This window comes from Oncorhynchus nerka, linkage group LG19, assembly GCF_034236695.1.
Source record: "Oncorhynchus nerka isolate Pitt River linkage group LG19, Oner_Uvic_2.0, whole genome shotgun sequence".
Classification (NCBI taxonomy): Eukaryota; Metazoa; Chordata; class Actinopteri; order Salmoniformes; family Salmonidae; genus Oncorhynchus; species Oncorhynchus nerka.
Genome location: NC_088414.1, coordinates 24346878 through 24367369, shown reverse-complemented (window position 1 = coordinate 24367369; position 20492 = coordinate 24346878). Strand labels below are relative to the sequence as shown.

The 20492-nt window shown below is 42.9% G+C and overlaps 1 protein-coding gene across 6 annotated transcripts in view; it reads right to left on the bottom strand.

Annotated features, from left to right (window-relative positions):
• The window catches only part of LOC115146917 (guanine nucleotide exchange factor VAV2-like), a 272051-nt gene that overhangs the window by 194979 nt on the left and 56580 nt on the right, over positions 1–20492 (bottom strand). For all 6 annotated transcript variants that reach the window (XM_065004811.1, XM_065004813.1, XM_065004814.1 and 3 more), the window contains exon 2: positions 11659–11775. In XM_065004811.1, coding sequence (XP_064860883.1) covers positions 11659–11775 — 117 coding nt within the window. The remainder of the gene's footprint in view (positions 1–11658; positions 11776–20492) is intronic.

Sequence of the window (20492 nt, the reverse complement as noted above, 5' to 3'; positions counted from 1 at the left end):
AGACCACAGACATTATTTACCTAGAGACCACAGACATTATTTACCTTTAGAGACCACAGACATTATTTACCTATAGAGACCACAGACATTATTTACCTTTAGATACCACGGACATTATTTACCTTTAGAGACCACAGACATTATTTACCTATAGAGACCACAGACATTATTTACCTATAGAGACCACATACATTATTTACCTAGAGACCACAGACATTATTTACCTTTAGATACCACAGACATTATTTACCTTTAGAGACCCCAGACATTATTTACCTATAGAGACCACAGACATTATTTACCTTTAGATACCACGGACATTATTTACCTTTAGAGACCACAGACATTATTTACCTATAGAGACCACAGACATTATTTACCTATAGAGACCACAGACATTATTTACCTAGAGACCACAGACATTATTTACCTTTAGATACCACAGACATTATTTACCTATAGAGACCCCAGACATTATTTACCTATAGAGACCACAGACATTATTTACCTTTAGAGACCACAGACATTATTTACCTATAGAGACCCCAGACATTATTTACCTATAGAGACCACAGACATTATTTACCTTTAGAGACCACAGACATTATTTACCTATAGATACCACAGACATTATTTACCTATAGAGACCACAGACATTATTTACCTATAGAGACCACAGACATTATTTACCTATAGATACCACAGACATTATTTACCTATAGATACCACAGACATTATTTACCTATAGAGACCACAGACATTATTTACCTATAGAGACCACAGACATTATTTACCTTTAGAGACCACAGACATTATTTACCTATAGAGACCACAGACATTATTTACCTATAGAGACCACTGCCATTATTTACCTATAGAGACCACAGACATTATTTACCTATAGAGACCACAGCCATTATTTACCTTTAGAGACCACATACATTATTTACCTATAGAGACCACATACATTATTTACCTATAGACCACAGACATTATTTACCTATAGAGACTACAGATATTATTTACCTATAGAGACCACAGACATGATTTACCTATAGAGACCACAGACATTATTTACCTATAGAGACCACAGACATTATTTACCTATAGAGAGGGGCCTGTCCGGGGTAGAAAATCCTACTACTGTAGGGGCCCAAAGTGATTTCGTTCGGCACCACTAACAGCTCTCCCAACCTTCGCCTCTTCATTTTCACCCTGTACTTTCTCACTCAGTACCAGATACCATACTGATATACGGCTTCAAAGCTGGCTGTAGAATTGTTCAGTATCTCTCGATGAAGAGGAAGAAGTCTTCGTCAGCCACTCTTCCCATCCAAAACTTGAAGACATGCTCCGGAACTTTGGCGACTACTAAGTCTTTATTGGACTGGATTTGTCAATATTGTAGTTCATACATGCATAATTTACTGTCTTAGACACAAAATATATAGTTTGAAAGCAAATGTTTTTCTGGAAGCTGTGCTGGGCCATTTTCACCCAACGTGGGCCGACCTGAGTTCTAGCCAATGAGCTTCAGAGCCTCATCATTTGCGTGACAGCTAGCAAGATGCACACACAGCAGAGCGAGAGAGAGCAATGACGTGGTGCACATGTCTGCACACACAGTATTTGACGTAGTACAGAATTTTCAGCGAACACTTTTGGCTCATGAGCGCTATATTCAGAACTAATGGCTAAAAAGTATACAAAAGTACCGGGGAATCTTTTTAACTAAGAGGATCTTCTTATCAATGTTCTTTGAAGATTCCACTTCTCATACTTGGTTGCATAGACCTCCGTGAAAGACCACAGGCGTCTCTGCTTTGAAAACAAGTTCACGTTCCTTCCCATTAGGTAAGGATATGAAGATATAGATGTCAGTGGCACTGATCCACTGAGACTCAAACAAAAGGTTATCCCCTACATAGTCTCTGCTGAGGGCCTCGAATTTCCCCACATATCACAGCTGGGCCCAGTGCTGGCCGGAGCTAGGAGCCATGATGGTAAGGGCTTAGGTTGGCTGCTCACTGTGGGAGATGGGGAAGAGGGACAACGGCTTATTGCTCGAGTCTGGACATGGTGTTCACTACTTGACTTCACTAGTTCACAATGTTACTAAATTCATATTGGAAATGATTATTACATTTGGCACTGCCGGAATTATTTAATTTGACATCAGTTAAAAACTGTGTTCAGTGTTCCTCTCCCCAGTCTGAAACTGACTCTGACACACAATGCTTCATTCATGCCCTCTAACCTCCCCTCTACTGCAACAGTTTGAATAACTCCTAATTACTAGTCGAATCCACTAATATCTATCTATCTGACCTGCTTATTCAGGCAAACTGGATATGGAACACTGTAAATAACAAGCACATAAAGTGTAGCATCATTTTAAATGCAGGCTGCAGTTTCCTGAAAAATAAAAATAGGTTTTTCCTTGATAACTACAGTCCCTCACTTCTGGCCAGCCATAATCTCCTGAATAGATGCTGGCAGCGTTGGGCCAGGTCCAGAGACACGTGGCTGGTCAGTGAGGGGCAAGGCCCAGAGTGAGGTTGGAATCTACCTTGGCAGACTGCAGAATCAGATCACACCGACACCGTCTCAAGAGTCTACACAATGGCTACAGCTGGTGGCTAAGTCTTATCACAACACCCTCAACGAACAGAGAGGGGGGGGGGAGAAGGTGTGCGAGAGACAGAGGAGAAAGCAAGAGAGAGTGAGAGAAGGAGAAAGAGATGGATATGAGAGAAGAGAGAGATAAATTGCAGCTGAAAGAAAGCAGTCTGCTCAAATGAATTGGGATAGACTGGTGTCTGATGGTTGCGGTATCCCCTCCACTCTTCCTCCTCCCTCCATCATTTTCCCTTTTCTCTTTCCTGACCCAAGCAGAGTCATTTAGCCAATGGCATCCAGTCCTACCTGACACCATTTCTTCTCCTCACTGCTGGCATGACAACCAAGGGACACATCTACACAGCCAAGACAAACATTCTTTCTCTTGAGAGACTGAGTCCTTGGATGTCTGAATGTTGCCTACTTCCAACTCTGTTTCCTGATTCAAACTCACAACAATGGCAATTTTGATGTAGAGTGGGATGCCTCTGAAAGAGATTTGCACATGATTGCAATACGTTTGACTGTAAATTGTCCCACTGTCCTTCAGGTTACTTTAGTAAAGTGTGTGTTGCTTCAAGCCTTCATCTCTGGGCTTATTCTCCTTGCACAGCCAGTCAGACAATTTCACACAGCCACTATAAAATGCCATTCACCTTGATGCCACAATATCAATTCAAAGAACTGCAGTCTGAAAGCTCAGCTAGTCCATGAATCAGTCACGATTCAAACCAGGTTTTGTGTAGAAAGAATATAAACTGCCTACGCTGTCTGCATTTTAAAGAATGATGTTTTGCCTACCCATACGGGTTTAAAGAAAAATGTATTTCAAATACATGTATCTACATTTGCATATTTTCTCAAATGAATGTAAGGCCTGACAATATTCCAGAAATGCTTGGCTATGACATCTAGTCTACAGGGTGGCCAAAGTGCTTCCTAATGAGGCTTCTTAAATTACTCGTTACACATTGATCAATGGAGATATTTCTTGGGGCCACCAAGGCAAAACTTTGGCAGTGATATAATTTTAATTGTGATGGGTGAGTAAAAACAAACCTTTTGATTTGACAAAATGTTTACATGGTCATAAAGAGCACTTTCAACTTCATAAAAAACATCTCACGAGTTAAAAAAAAAGAGAGACTATAACAAGTGCCTCTCTTCAGCTTAATTAAATAAGAGATTGAGCACTAGGCTGTTATTTTTTTTCATCAAAAAACTATACATCTTACAACGTTACACAATATGTCAAAGTGTAGGTCTAGGCCTTGAGCTTCCAATGAGTGCCCTACAGTGGATGGGTAGCGTTGTTATGGTGTGTTCGTAACCAGGTGGGAAGTGGAAATACCACATCTGGGAAAATCCACTTGAGAGGCACTCCAACTTGTAATTACCAGTTAAATCAGCCATGAATCCCCTCGTGACAGGAGGAATGGAAGTTTGTTGTGTGCAACAGAGAGGGGCAATTGAATGCATGATTCACCATTTATTTGATTTCTTGCCTGTCTATCTATAGTTAACAGAGTTGATGTGTTATACTCGACCCGCTCAGTTTTTTTTACCAAAAAACACCAGAAAACTGCCAAAAAAAGAGTCGAACAAGCTCACCTGCTTTTACACTATGATTTGACTATTAGATGTTCTATGTTTCCTTTGAAATCAATGTATCAAAAAGGAATAGTTTCACCATATTAAAACGAGAGTTCAGTCCACATTACGGGGTTGACCTTAAAATGAGGGACAGAGTCACTAATAACATGAAATAAATAGTGATCTTCACAAATAACTTTGTCGAAGCAACGACATAACTAGGACCTTACAATGATGGTGGGAAGTGAGAGATGTTGGGGTTGAAATGTTCCCTGAAGTCACAGAGGAGGCACGTCAAAATGCTGCATTGTGGGCACTTTACAGAGTCTTTCTTCATACTGAATATCAGATTGATTGAATTCTCCATGTGGTCTATATTAAAGGGCACCTTCATTCATATAACAGGCTTTTGAAATTCAATACTGGTGCATTATTTCAACTTGAAAAAGAAAAGGAGAGACGGACACTCTAGGAGCTCAGATGCCATAATTGAATAACCACCGTTTCAACAGACAAGCTGTCTTCAGGGTATAATGACAAACACTAGGTCACTAGTTTATATAGTTTATATATAGGACACACACAGGTGTCTGTAATTGGCTGGCTGTGGCTTGGTGTCATTAGTTGATTTAGAGATATAACAGAACCACATACAAAATCATGATTTCTACTCAACACATCAATGGAACACAAAAGGCACTATTTCGTGGAATGACCCAGTACACGCTAAGTCCCTCCCATTGGACGTTGGTTGCAATGCTCTCGTCAAGTTAGTTTGTTTCTTTGTCATATGCACATGAATGAGTCATTTATTTTGGTCATTTAAATGCATGGTAGTGTTTTTGGAATGTGTCAAGTACAATAAAAATGCATTTTGACAAAATATATTGTCATTTGAAGACTTGGAGGCGTGGCTTGTTGGGGGCATGGCTTTATCTTAGTAAGTTTTGGGCACATTTGTGATACTAAAGAGCCTACTGAGGTTTTATTGTTAGACAGTCACCATTTCATTACAATATTTGCCATACATTTTAGTAAAAACAAATATTTCTTACAAATACATTTAAATGCATGTTGGAATATATTTTACGAAACATTTCCAAATATATTGATAAATACATCTGAAAATATATTCTTTAATGTATTTCAGAATGTATTTGGAAATATATTTAAATACATTTAAATACATTTTACATACACATGTATACATTTTAAATACATTCCATAATATATGTTGGAATGTATTTAAAATGTATTAAATAAAAAAATATTTTTTACATTATTTTGATCATTTTAAATATTTCACATGTACACTAAAAAATGTATTGAAATATATGTATTTTTTCCCCCCATATGGGTAAATAAGATGACAGTGCAGTTGGCTGTCAGATCATCCATCTCTCATCATCGCCCCCCAGTCACAGACAGACATGAAATCAACCAATACTGATAGATGGTTAACAGGTGTTGTCTAATTACAGACATCATCTCAACAGCCAAACAAACTGATTGCCATGTCATTTAAATGACAGACATGTTTCTCTGGGAAGCTAATTAAAAGGTAGAAAATCAAGGCTGTTGGGTATGGAGGTAGTGGAGGGAGCCTTTAGAGTCAAGTGTTCTCCTGGGTCTACTGTAATAAGCTGTTTTCAACACTAATGATGCCATAATGAATATATAATGGGTGGGGTGGGGGAACGAGTGGCTCTATCCCAGGTGGGAAAGGTGTGATGGTGGTGAGAGGGGAGTTGGGGTGCAGGAGGAGGGCATTGTGGACGAATGTGTGGAGGAGAGAGGGGGAATGGGGAGAAGGGTTGGGGGGGGGGGGTCCATCTGTTTCAACAACCCAGAAACAGGGCACTGAGAGGGGGGTGGGAGGAGGGTCTGAGGGGGCAATTACCTGCTGCAGTAGTGGGGCCCGGGAGAGGCCATCGTTAGAGTGAGGGAAAAGGACCGGGTTGGGGGGAGGAGGGTGGAGGGTGACCTCTGTTGCCCCTGACAGTCAGTAAATGTGGACGTATAAGAGGATGAAGAGGAGACAAAGCTGATTAATCTAGATCAGACGCATCCCACCCCCTCTAACCCTTACCCCCATTTTCCCATTCTCCTCTCTCTCTTTATCCTCTCTGAAATGTATGATTTCGGGTTAAGTTGTCTTTTAAGTTGTATGTGTGCTTGTTTTTTTTAAATGGTCGAATTAATAGACTAAACTAAACTAAGTTGAGCCATCTGCAGCTTACTGACTTGTTGGAATGCTCCTGGACTCCTCTGTGTATTAAGACAGTGTAGAGGCACTTTGAAGCTTGTGTTGGTGTTCGACAAACCCACAGAGCGGAAGACATCCAGAAGGTAAGGGAGACGGCAGGGATGAGAAAGGGATGAGACATCTCTCTGTCTCCCAGGTTGGTTCTCAATCATCCTTTTCATCAACAAGGCTATGCATTAAGTGTTTTGCCGATCATATTGTATATGGTAATGTATGAGAAATAATGTGTATACAACGGAAATGTATATGGTGCTGAGCATTATAAAACACTTCCATGAAGAGAAGCCAAATTCTGTAAGGATGAACGATATTCAGTTTATAGTGGTTTCATCAAAAGGAAACAAAGGAGTAGGAAGAAAAAAATAATTGAGCGATATAAGCTGTATTTAAAGCTCCAGCTTTAAATGCCTTTCTATAAGAAGACAAATACCCTCCTTTATCTTTGGCTTACAGGGCACGCATGCACACACACCCACACACACACACCCATACACACACACCCATACACACACACACACACACACACCCATACACACACACCCATACACACACACCCATACACACACACCCATACACACACACACCCATACACACACACACCCACACACACACACCCATACACACACACACACACACCCCATACACACATACCCATACACACACACCCATACACACACACCCATACACACACACCCATACACACACACCCCCATACACACACCATACACACACACACACCCATACACACACACCCATGCACACACACCCATACACACACACCCATACACACACACACACACACCCACACACACACACACACCCACACACCCATACACACACACCCATACACACACACACACCCATACACACACACACACCCATACACACACACCCATACACACACACACCCACACACACACACACACACACACACATTTAAAATGTAAGCCACATTAGAGGGGATCTGCTCACTTCAATATATTATAATGTGATGCTTGCCCTTAATGGATAATCAATGAGAAGACAAGCACGCTACCTCTGAGACCATGCAAAATGCAATTTCCAAATTGACATGTGGAGGGTGTGTGTGATTGATTCTGACTTGTGCCCCATTTTAATATTGTTTACCGTGAGCTCATTGACTCTCAGACATCGTCCTCTGGTTCATCTACAACACGCCAAATGACAGGCCTCTTTCTTTTTCTATCCCTCTCTCTATCCCTCCCTCCCTCTCTCTCTCTCTCTCTCTCTCTCTCTCTCTTTGACTCTTCCATGTCCATATTGCTCTCAGATGAGGATTTTCATGGGGTTAAATGCCAATACACAGTCAATATCAACTAAGCCTGGATGACATGGCCAGAGGGTCTGATTATAGTCACGGTGAAGATTAAAGTATGTCCTATAACAAATTCAAACCTGTTCCCAATCATTTCCCCACACCTCAAACTTCAGCCCTGGAAGGCCATTTACAGCATCAATAAACACCCCTGATCTGACTCATTCCACCTAGATACAACAGTGCAAAAGTCCAAACAAGATCCAAGCATCACAGTATACAGTCGTAGCCAAAAGTTTTGAGAATGACACAAATATTAATTTCCACAAAGTTTGCTGCTTTAGATATTTTTGTCAGATGTTACTATGGAATACTGAACTATAATTACAAGCATTTCATAAGTGTCAAAGCATTTTATTGACAATTACAGGAAGTTGATGCAAAGAGTCAATATTTGCAGTGTTGACCGTTCTTTCTCAAGATCTCTGCAATCTGCCCTGGCATGCTGTCAATTATCTTTTGGGCCCCATCCTGACTGATGGCAGCCCATTCTTGCATAATCAATGCTTGGAGTTAGAATTTGTGGGATTTTGTTTGTCCACCCGCCTCTTGAGGATTGACCACAAGTTCTCAATGGGATTAAGGTCTGGGGAGTTTCCTGGTCATGGACCCAAAATACCGATGTTTTGTTCCCCGGGCCACTTAGTTATCACTTTTGCCTTATGGTAAGGTGCTCCACCATGCTGGAAAAGGCATTGTTCGTCACCAAACTGTTCCTGGATGGTTGGGAGAAGTTGCTCTCGGAGGATGTGTTGGTACCATTCTTTATTCATGGCTGTGTTCTTAGGCAAAATTGTGAGTGAGCCCACTCCCTTGGCTGAGAAGTAACCCCACACATGAATGGTCTCAGGATGCTTTACTGTTGGCATGACACAGGACTGATGGTAGAGCTCACCTTGTCTTCTCCGGACAAGATTTTTTCCGGATGCCCCAAACAATTGGAAAGGGGATTCATCAGAGAAAATGTCTTTACCCCAGTCCTCAGCAGTCCAATCCCTGTACCTTTTACAGAATATCAGTCTGTCCCTGATGTTTTTCCTGGAGAGAAGTGGCTTCTTTGCTGCCCTTCTTGACACCTGCTTGCTGTTATTCCTGAGCAAGCTCTGTACTGGTGGTGCCCCGATCCCGCAGCTGAATCAACTTTAGGAGACAGTCCTGGCGCTTGCTGGACTTTCTTGGGCGCCCTGAAGCCTTCTTCACAGCAATTGAACCGCTCTCCTTGAAGTTCTTGATGATCCGATAAATGGTTGATTAGGTGCAATCTTACTGGCAGCAAAACCTTGCCTGTGAAGGCCTTTTTGTGCAAAGCAATGATGACAGCACGTGTTTCCTTGCTGGTAACCATGGTTGACAGAGGAAGAACAATGATTCCAAGCACCACCCTCCTTTTGAAGCTTCCTGTCTGTTATTCAAACTCAATCAGCATGACAGAGTGATCTCCAGTCTTGTCCTCGTCAACACTCATGCCTGTGTTAACGATAGAATCACTGACATGATGTCAGCTGGTCCTTTTGTGGCAGGGCTGAAATGCAGTGGAAATGTTTTTTGGGGATTCAGTTCATTTGCATGGAAAAGATGATCACTCGGCATAACATTCTGGAGTATATGCAAATTGCCATCATACAAACTGAGGCAGCAGACTTTGTGAAAATTTATATTTGTGTGATTCTCAAAACTTTTGGCCACAACTGTACATTGGAGTCACAGGTTGGTGGCACCTTAATAGGGACAAATGGGCTCGTGGTAATGACTGGAGTGGAATCGGTGGCATGTTATCAAATGTGTGGTTTCCATATGTTTGATGCCATTCCATTTTCACCGTTCCAGACATTATTATGAGCCGTTCTCCTCTCAGAAGACTCCACTGTTTGCCACTACATATATGACCCAATAGCCTGGCGAGATCTCAGCACTCCGCCATGGAACACACTGAGTTGGTTCACAGTAAACTGGATTAGCTGTAAAGAGAGGCGTCCAGGTTAATGTGCCCTGGATCACACACGAATCACACACACACTCTAGGGGTGTAATAATTAGTCCAAACAGTTCTCATTAGTCCAAACAAAACAAAATTCAGTTTGGTCTCTCCCTGTATGATTTAGTTTACTTCCTTTTAAGAAATGTTTTGTAACATAATTGGCGGAATGAATATACTCAAAGGGCAAGTGGACAAAACACACACACACACACACACACACAGCTTCCAGGAAAATCCATGAACCATCTTCTCATACACTGGCATAAAAGAAAGATATACATATACACCCAAACACATTCATATTAACTGACACATGCACAAAGCGCTGACCCTGAAGTGTGACACCGTACGCTCTGGTAGCTGAAATGCACAATAGGCCGCTTCTACAGCAGACAGATCAGACTGTGAGCTGTAACTAATATCCCTATTACATCTCATCCATCAAAAACATCCCATATTGAAATCAATGGAGCCGCAAGCTTATCATTCCAACAAGAGCAAGTGGATACAAGTGGCACAACATATTTCATGCAGGAGCAACCGTGTTGCATTTTATATACAGCGCGTTCGGAAAGTATTCAGACCCCTTGATTTTTTCCACATTTTGTTACGTTACAGCCTTACTTTGAAATGGATTAAATCGTTTTTTCCCCCTCATCAATCTACACACATTGGGCGGCAGGTAGCCTAGTGGTTAGAACGTTGGACTTGAAACCGAAAGGTTGCAAGATCGAATCCCCGAGCTGACAAGGTAAAAATCTGTTGTTCTGCCCCTGAACAAGGCAGTTAACCCACTGTTGCTAGGCCATCATTGAAAATAAGAATTTGTTCATAACTGACTTGCCTAGTTAAATATAATAACAACATTACCCCATAATGACAATGCAAAATCAGGTTTCATCAGACCAGAGAATTTTGTTTATCATCATCTGAGAGTCTTTAGGTGCCTGTTGGCAAACTCCAAGCGGGCTGTTATGTGCCTTTTCCTGAGGAGTGGCTTCCGTCTGGCCACTCTACCATAAAGACCTGATTAATGGAGTGCTGCAGAGATGGGTGTCCTTCTGGAAGGTTCTCCCATCCCCACAGAGAAACTCTGGTGCTCTGTCAGAGTGACCATCAGCTCCTTGGTCACCTCCCTGACTAAGGCCGCTGTCCCCCGATGACTCAGTTTGGCCGGACGGCCAGCTCCAGGAAGAGTCTTGCTGGTTCCAAACTTCTGTCATTTAATAATGATGGAGGCCACTGTGTTATTTGGGACCTTCAATGCTGCAGACATGTTTTGGTACCCGTCCCCAGAGCTGTGCCTTGACACAATCCTGTCTCGGAGCTCTACGGACAACTCCTTTGACCTCAAGACTTGGTTTTTGCTCTGACATGCACTGTCAACTGTGGGACCTTACATAGACAGGTTTGCGCCTTTCCAAATCGTGTCCAATCAAATGAATTTACCACAGGTGTACTCTAATCAAGTTGTAGAAACATCTCAAGGATGATCAATGGAAACAGGATGCACCTGAGCTCAATTTCGAGTCTCATAGCAAAGGGTCTGAATGTAAATAAGGTATCTGTTATTTTTTTTAATTAGAAACGTTTCTAAAAACCTGTTTTCGCTTTGTGTAGATTGCTGAGGACTTTTTATTTGATTTAATCCATTTTAGAATAAGGATGTAATGTAACAAAATGTGGAAAAAGTCAAGGGGTCTGAATACTTTCCGAAGGCACTGTATATCACATTGGGAAAATAGATCCCATTTCTGAGTAAGCCAAGATATTGGGCAGGGCAGAACACTCCACACTTCAATAGCTGCACACACAGCCTCATCGCCCAAACCACAATGACCTCCATTCAACACCAACATCACTCACCTTGCCGAAATCCCTGACATCGAACAGGTCAAAGGGGTCAAACAGCTCACTGTTACGCAGGCCAAACTTGTCGTGGCACACCTTGAGGAACGTCCGGATGTTCTTCAGACAGAGAAACTGGAAGGGAGAGAGAGAAGAAACACCTCCAGGTCAGAAACAGTGTGGGATCAGATTTGTGATGATGTGTACTGGTGAGTTCCCGTCCATTTGGACACTCCACTCCATTGCTTGCTAGTCCCTCAGTTTGCGCCAAACACAGACGGTTTGATAATGTTGGTTTATGTTGCTTACCTTTTCAAACAAATTCATATCGAGCCGTATGGGCTCTCAGTATTAGTTATCCAGCAGGTGTGTGCTCTCGGTAATTCGAACGTTATATGTTGAGGGGTGTTTTCCTGATAATATTCTTTATCTGTTAAATGTTTACGTGATACCTATTGAAGGATAATGATTACAAAGTGAACTGTGAATCTGAAAATAAAAGAGGGAAAAAGCTGACCCTGTAAAACAATACATTTCACTGCACCTATCCAGTGTTGATGACAATATAACATATCAACTCAGCAAAAAAAGAAACGTCCTCTCACTGTCAACCGCATTTATTTTGAGCAAACTTAACATGTGTAAATATTTGTATGAGCATAAGATTCAACAACAGACATAAACTGAACAAGTTCCACAGACATGTGACTAACAGAAATGGAATAATGTGTCCCGGAACAAAGGGGGGGGGGGGGGGGGGGGTCAAATTCAAAAGTAACAGTCAGTATCTAGTGTGGCCACAAGCTGCTTTAAGTACTGCAGTGCATCTCCTCCTCATGGACTGCACCAGATTTGCCAGTTCTTGCTGTGAGATGTTACCCCACTCTTCTACCAAGGCACCTGCAAGTTCCAGACATTTCTGGGGGGACTGGCCCTATCCCTCACCCTGCGATCTAACAGGTTCCAGAAATTTCTGGGGGGACTGGCCCTAGCCTTCACCATCCAATCAACAGGTCCCAAACATGCTCAATGAGATTGAGATCCGGGCTCTTCGCTGGCCGTGGCAGAACACTGACATTCCTGTCTTGCAGGAAATCACACACAGAACGAGCAGTATGGCTGGTGGCATTGTCATGCTGGAGGGTCATGTCAGGATGAGCCTGCAGGAAGGGTACCACATGAGGGAGGAGGATGTCTTCCCTGTAACGCACAGCTTTGAGATTGCCTGCGCATGACAACAAGCTCACTCCGATGATGCTGTGACACACCGCCCCAGACCATGCCGGACCCTCCACTTCCAAATCGATCCCGTTCCAGAGTACAGGCCTCGGTGTAACGCTCATTCCTTCGACGATAGACGCGAATCCAACCATCACCCTGGTGAGAAAAAAACGCAACTTGTCAGTGAAGAGCACTTTTTGCCAGTCCTGTCTGGTCCAGCGACGGTGGGTTTGTGCCCATAGGTGACGTTGTTGTCGGTGATGTCTGGTGAGGACCTGCCTTACAACAGGCCTACAAGCCCCCAGTCCAGCCTCTCTCAGCCTATTGCGGACAGTCTGAGCACCGATGGAGGGATTGTGCGTTCCTGGTGTAACTCGGACAGTTGTTGTTGCCATGCTATACCTGTCCCACAGGTGTGATTTTCGGATGTACCGATCCTGTGCATCTTTCTTTTGGTGTTTTTCAGAGTCAGTAGAAAGGTTTCTTTAGTGTCCTAAGTTTTCATAACTGTGACCTTAATTGCCTACCGTCTGTAAGCTGTTAGTGTCTTAACGTCCGTTCCACAGGTGCATGTTCATTCATTGTTTATGGTTCATTGAACATGCATAGTAAACAGTGTTCAAACCCTTTACAATGAAGATCTGTGAAGTTATTTGGATTTTTACAAATTATCTTTGAAAGACAGGGTCCTGAAAAAGGGAATTTATTTTTTGCTGAGTTTATATATGTTTTACTACATTTGGGGACTGCTGTGAACATCAGAAATATTTCTAGCTCAATCCAACTCCTAGTTTTTTTAAATTGTATTTTAGATTTTTATTTAACCAGGCAATTCAGGTAAGAACATTCTTATTTACAATGACGGCCTACCCCAGCCAAACCCGGACGACGCTGAGCCTGCCACCCTATAGGACTCCCAATCACAGCCGGATGTGATGCAGCCTGGATTCGAACCAGGGACTGCAGTCACACCTCTTGCCTTAGACCGCTGCACCACTCAGGATCTGTAATAAGCAATATCATTGTGACATCTTTTAGAGAATAGGCCTATTTAATTTCCTGGTCTTGATTGACAGGCTCTCCACTTCCTCCTCCTTCCTGTAACTATGCTAAGCGTGATTAAACATGATGCCAGGCTGATTGTGGTTCCTGCGGCTCAGACTGAAGCTGGGACTGAAGTAGTACCTCTCTGACTCAGATAACACAGGCAGAGAGCAGAGAGACACCTGTCTCCTAGCAATATCCCCCTATAACCCAAGGCATAGTATCTCGTAGTAGTACCAATGACTCAAACCAACACTACACTCTTAGAAAAAAAGGTGCTATCTAGAACCTAAAAGGGTTCTTCAGCTTTCCCCAAAGGAGAACCCTTTGAATAACCCTTTGTGGTTCGAGATAGAACCCTTTTGGTTCCAGGTAGAAACCTTTTGGATTCCATGTAGAAGCCTTTCCACTTAGGATTCTACAAGAACCCCAAAAGGGTTCTACCTGGAACCAAAAAAAGGGTTATTACCTGGGAGCAAAAAGGGTTCTCCTATGGGGACAGCTGAAGAACCCCTATGGAACCCTTTTCTCTAAGAGTGTAGGGGCACCTCTTCAGGTACAGGAGATGTGCTGTGTGAACTGTGCTTTCCCTCTAGCATGGATTTAGACATCATTGTGAATGTGCCAGTACATATCAGACACAGCATGGTAGAAGCCACCGGCCCTATGCACTGATGTTATACTAGATCAACCTGCTCTCTCGGTTAGGAATGAGAAGAGTGCGTACCCACATATCCAATATTCCAGGCATGGTGATGTTATAGAATTGGCTAAATGATCTTGTGCATCAGAGTGAATCTCTTCATGAGTAAATGTGTTTCTGCAATAAGTACAATGTATCAGACTACGGGTGAGAGACAACCATAAGTACCGCGACAAAACAATACCGCAGCAGCATTATTGTCTTCCATCTCTCACCACCTAATGTGTACATATTACCTAGCTCATTGAGATAGGCTCTGTCATACTTTATCTTACCGTGTGGGTCGAGAAGCAGCTGTGGCCATGGAGACCGATTCTGTACCAATGTGTTTTCCTGATAGTGTGAGAGAGGACTGGGAGGCTTCGTTAACCAAAAACACTTGGGTATTTATGCTGATGAAAGCTTTGGGCATGAAACACATCCCTTGACTAATTTCAGTTGCGATGGAATGCGTGTTGAGAACAGTCTTTCTTTTGGCACCTGCTGGGTTTTCATGTTAGTAGTGGAGCACCCTTGCATTTGTACGTGGATAATAGGCTAAATGAGTTTGAGATATGATATGATATGATATGATATGATATGATATGATATGATATGATATGCTATTGTCCATTGTTCTGGATATTCATGCCAGTCATGTGTGTCCAGACCTCAGGTTTCTGCTGATTCACATTCATACAGCACATCTCCGCAGAGAGAGAGTCATTGCACTGAGCCACATAAGAGAGCAGCACCGGCCACCGCGCCCAGTGACGTGCGACGTGGTTGGCTGGCCGCTGCAGTGGCATTTGCAGTTCACTAGCTAAGGTTATCATGTCTGGCGATTGTCAAATGGAGAGGAGAAAAAGTGTATTCCTCTGCCAAGGATAAAAGGTAACATTTGCAGGAGGTGGTTGGAGTGGGGGGGGGGGGGGGGGGCTCCAGACAGAGATCATAGGAGCAAATATGTGGAAGACATTCTAATGACATTCTAATACTGTTGCCTAGTTTAAGATAACAGAGCTGAGGGGATGAGTGGTGGAATCATGATCTGTTGCGTGGAAAACACACATATACACACACCATCTCTACAGCTCTGAACACACCCACGACACACTCTGAACATGGTCAGTTCCTCATGCTGCTGCTGGCCTGAATACAACTCACATGGGAGCATCCTACCGTGTTACCCCACATATATCCATAGCTCGTCTTGCAAGTCATTTCTCTGTGTGAAATACTACAGTCAGAACATCTCTTGTGTCTCTAACTGCACTAAACCTTTAGATTTTCATTTCTTTACAACATGTACAGTTGAAGTCGGAAGTTTACATACACCTCAGCCAACTACATTCCTGACATTTAATCGTAGTAAAAGTTCCCTGTCTAGATCAGTTAAGATCACCACTTTATTTGAAGAATGTGAAATGTCAGAATAATAATAGAGAGAATGATTTATTTCAGCTTTTATTTCTTTCATCACATTCCCAGTGGGTCAGAAGTTTACATACACTCAATTAGTATTTGGTAGCATTGCCTTGAGTTGTTTAACTTGGGAAAAATGTTTCGGGTAGCCTTCCACAAGCTTCCCACAATAAGTTGGGTGAAGTTTGGCCCATTCCTCCTGACAGAGCTGGTGTAACTGAGTCAGGTTTGTAGGCCTCCTTGCTTGCACACGCTTTTACAGTTCTGCCCACAAATTTTCTATAGGATTGAGGTCAGGACTTTGTGATGGCCACTCCAATACCTTGCCTTTGTTGTCCTTAAGCCATTTTGCCTCAACTTTGAAAGTATGCTTGGGGTCATTGTCCATTTGGAAGACCCATTTGTGACCAAGCTTTAGACTGATGTCTTGAAATGCTGCTTCAATATATCCACATCATTGTTCTTCGGCTTGCAAGCCTCCCCCTTTTTCCTCCAAACATAGCGATGGTCCTTATGGCCAAACAGTTATATTTTTGTTTCATCAGACCAGAGGACATTTCTCCAAAAAGTATGATCTTTGTCCCCATGTACAGTTGCAAACCGTAGTCTGGATTTTTTATGGCGGTTTAGGAGCAGTGGCTTCTTCCTTGCTGAGCGGCCTTTCAGGTTATGTCGATATAGGACTCGTTTTACTGTGGATATAGATAGCATCCTCCAGCATCTTTACAAAGTCCTTTGCTGTTGTTCTGGGGTTGATTTGCACTATTCGCACCAAAGTATGTTAGTCTCTGGGAGACAGAACGCGTCTCCTTCCGTAGCGGTATGACGGCTGTGTGGTTCCATGGTGTTTATACTTGCATACTATTGTTTGTACAGATGAATGTGGTACCTTCAGGCATTTGGAAATTGCTCCCAAGGATGAACCAGACTTTTTTTCTGAGGTCTTGGCTGATATATTTTGATTTTCCCATTATGTCAAGCAAAGGGGCACTGAGTTTTAAGGTAGGCCTTTAAATACATCCACAGGTACACCTCCAATTGACTCAAATGATGTAAATTATCAAGCTTCTAAAGCCATGACATAATTTTCTGGAATTTTCCAAGTTGTTTATAGAACCGTCATCTTAGTGTAAGTAAACTTCTGACCAACTGGAATTGTGATACAGTGAAATAATCTGTCTGTAAACATTTGTTGGAAATGTGTCATGCACAAAGTAGATGTCCTAACCGACTTGACAAAACTATAGTTTGTTAACAAGAAATTTGTGGAGTGGTTGAAAAACGAGTTTCAATGACTCCAACCTAAGTGTATGTAAACTTCCCACTTCAACTGTAGCCAAGGCTAATTATTGAGCCATATGTTTCGCCAACAACCCTGAATGCTTAGAGAGTAGCCCAGTCCAACCTTGAAGACTCCACACCGTACAGACACCATGTTGACCAGCCCAACCTCAGAGACAGGACTCCTTGGCCTTGTTCTCTCTTCAACAGTCTGGTGTTTTCTCAGAACCCACTGACCATTGAAAAAGACACACCTGGCGGGACCCCACCTCTGTGTTTATATCTTCTGTGTGTGTGTGAGTGCATGTGCGTTTGCTCCACTGAAGTGACAGCTCTGAATTCTGAGTTCTAATCCAGCAAACGGCAGGTAGCCCAGTGGTTAGAGCATTGGGACAGTAACCGGAAGGTTGCTAGATCGTATCCCAGAGCTGACAAGGTAAAAATCTGTTGTTCTGTCCCTGAACAAGGCAATTAACCCACTGTTCCTAGGCTGTCATTGTAAATAAGAAGTTGTTCCTAACTGACTTGCCTAGTTAAATAAAGATGAAATAAAACATGAAAACAACAGCCAACAACCAGTGTGAGCAAGAAAGAAGACTTGTTGGTATGGAGAAGAGAAGAGGATGACATGAGCGAACGGCAAAGAGGGAGAAAACAGGTAACAAAGGGCTGTCATCCCCTGACAGCACCTCGGTGGTGTTGCCCAACCCACCCCTCACACAGAGAATAATGCATTACCCCAGCACTGTGGAGGAACTGTGACCCTCAAGCCCACTGCTTCAGAAATGAAGCGATACAAATGCGAGCTTCCTCATAAACCTGAGAGCTCTGGAATTAAAGGGGATGAAAAGGGAGTTGTTTTGCCAAAACTGAGGCGCTTTGGTGAAAGCCGGAAGATAACAAGTCCTGTGGGGTAGGGGTGGAGGGGGTTGTTGTGTCTGACTCTGAGGATGATAAAAAAAGAACAGAGTGCAGAGCAACTAAGCAAGTGAGGGGAAAAAGGGTGGATACAGTCTGCGGAGAGATGGGGAGTTGAGAGATGGGTCCACACAGACTGAGACAGCCGATATGAGTCAGTGAGTGGATCTCAGAGTCAGTGGGAGAGAGTCAAGTCTGTCTAAGAGAGAGTCAAGCAGACAGACACAGTCATTTAAAACACACAGACAGCAGCTGGTGATGTGTACAACTGTGTCTACGGGAGGGAATCACTCCACACAACTCTGGAAAAACAGGAAGAGAGAACAGAACAGAACGCTGCAGCCCACTCAACCCTTTCCTCTCCTCCACAGCAGCCCACATAAAAGTTGCTGTGCTGCTTATGACAGATGGATGAGATGCTACAGGGAGCGATGTGTGTGTGTGTGAAGACCAGGCTCTCTGGGAAACCTATAGGCAAACACTTCTTGTAGTCCTAATACTGTGCTAGATATTACAGTATGTTGTCCATGCTCTGTGTATTTCATACTGTCTCTCACCAGCCCTGCCTGTACGTTTAGAAACACCCTTCTCTCTTGGAATAGGGAGTCAGCCACACCCCTGATTGGTGTTGACAACCAGGGGGCTTGGAGGACACCCCCACCCCCATCCCTGTTATCTATGACGGAAGGCAAACTTCCGGGTCACACAGATGTTTAAGCCAGTCAAGAGAAGAAGGCCCTTCTCAGGCTAATTGGGGAGGCAGACACACCATGAATAATACATGAGCACTATGCAAATGTTAATCTGATAGTATTACCCCCAAAGCCCCATATAAGGACGCGGAGCGCCCATGTTATTAGATCAAGCCCCAACACAACATACGAAGCCTTTCAAATTAGCACTATGTGACCCAGTTTTAAGATCCGTGTTAAGTAGGCTAACTACAGGCTTTTAGAAAGGTTCATCTCCATTACAAAGGATCACAATTCATTGGAAAAGCCAGACTCCAGAAGGAGTGGTGCTGTAGAGATTCAGAATGGTTGAGATAATTGAGGCAAGTCCACCTTCACCTTTGCTCCAACTGTATATAAGATGTTAGCACACAAGCTAATTGCCTCAAGGGGCAGTTCTTAGATAAGAGGCATGTATTGAAAGTGGAGTGTACAACTTGGTTCAACTAACATGTCTGCTCTCTCACACTCTCGCTCTCTTTCTCACACACACACACACACACACACACACACACACACACACACACACACACACACACACACACACACACACACACACACACACACACACACACACACACACACACACACACACACGCAGGTCAATCTGCTGAAAATAGAAAAACCAGTGAACTTTAGTCAACTGAAAGGAAGTCCTCTTAAGAGAAAAAAAGCTTTGTGAGAAATGTGAAGCAGAACGGAGGAAAGAGACAGAAGAGAAATGTCTTGAAGGTACTCTGCCCGCTAAAGCAGAACCATCCTCAGCTGGGAACAAAGGATGTGTGCTCATGGATAATGGAGAGGATCTATTCAATGAAGGTAACGGCACTACAGTCTCTCTCACAGTACCAGGCAAGCCAGCTCGCCACAGCCAGATCCAGCCAGCTGCAATATATTGTAGATGGGCCTCAACATGTCCCCCTCCTACATATCTTCACTCCCCAATCCACCCTAATCAGGTGACATCATCCATGCCTTTGTCAATCAACACCTGGACCTCTTAGTAAACCCTGGTGGGTGTCATCAGTCTGCCACCAGATTAGGCTAACAGTGTGTATGTTGTGTGTATGCCTCCACAACATCGTGTATGTGTGTGGGGGGGGGGAGAAAGAAAGAAAGAAAGAAAGAAAGAAAGAAAGAAAGAAAGAAAGAAATAAAGAAAGAAAGAAAGAAAGAAAGAGACCCAGGGCAGCAGAAGACATAAGGCAGCAAAAAGCCTTCATTTACACCTCAAAACTATTTGACCTGATTTCCCATTTCCTCTGACCTTAAAGATGCACTATGTAGAAATCACTCCTCCATTTCCTGGTTTAAAAAATTCTAATAGTTTGCCTAATTTCAGTTTATGTGACAAAACATGCAAGTATAGTGTAGAGAATCATTGTACCATCTAAACCGCTGTGAAATATATTTTCCATAACCAAAAATATTGTATTTTCAGCTGTTTGAAGCTGGTGTACAAAAACGAAAGTAAAAGACGCAAAAACTAAACTTAAGAACAGGAAGCATAGAAATAGCGTACAAGGCACAGATCTACTGCTTCTTAGACT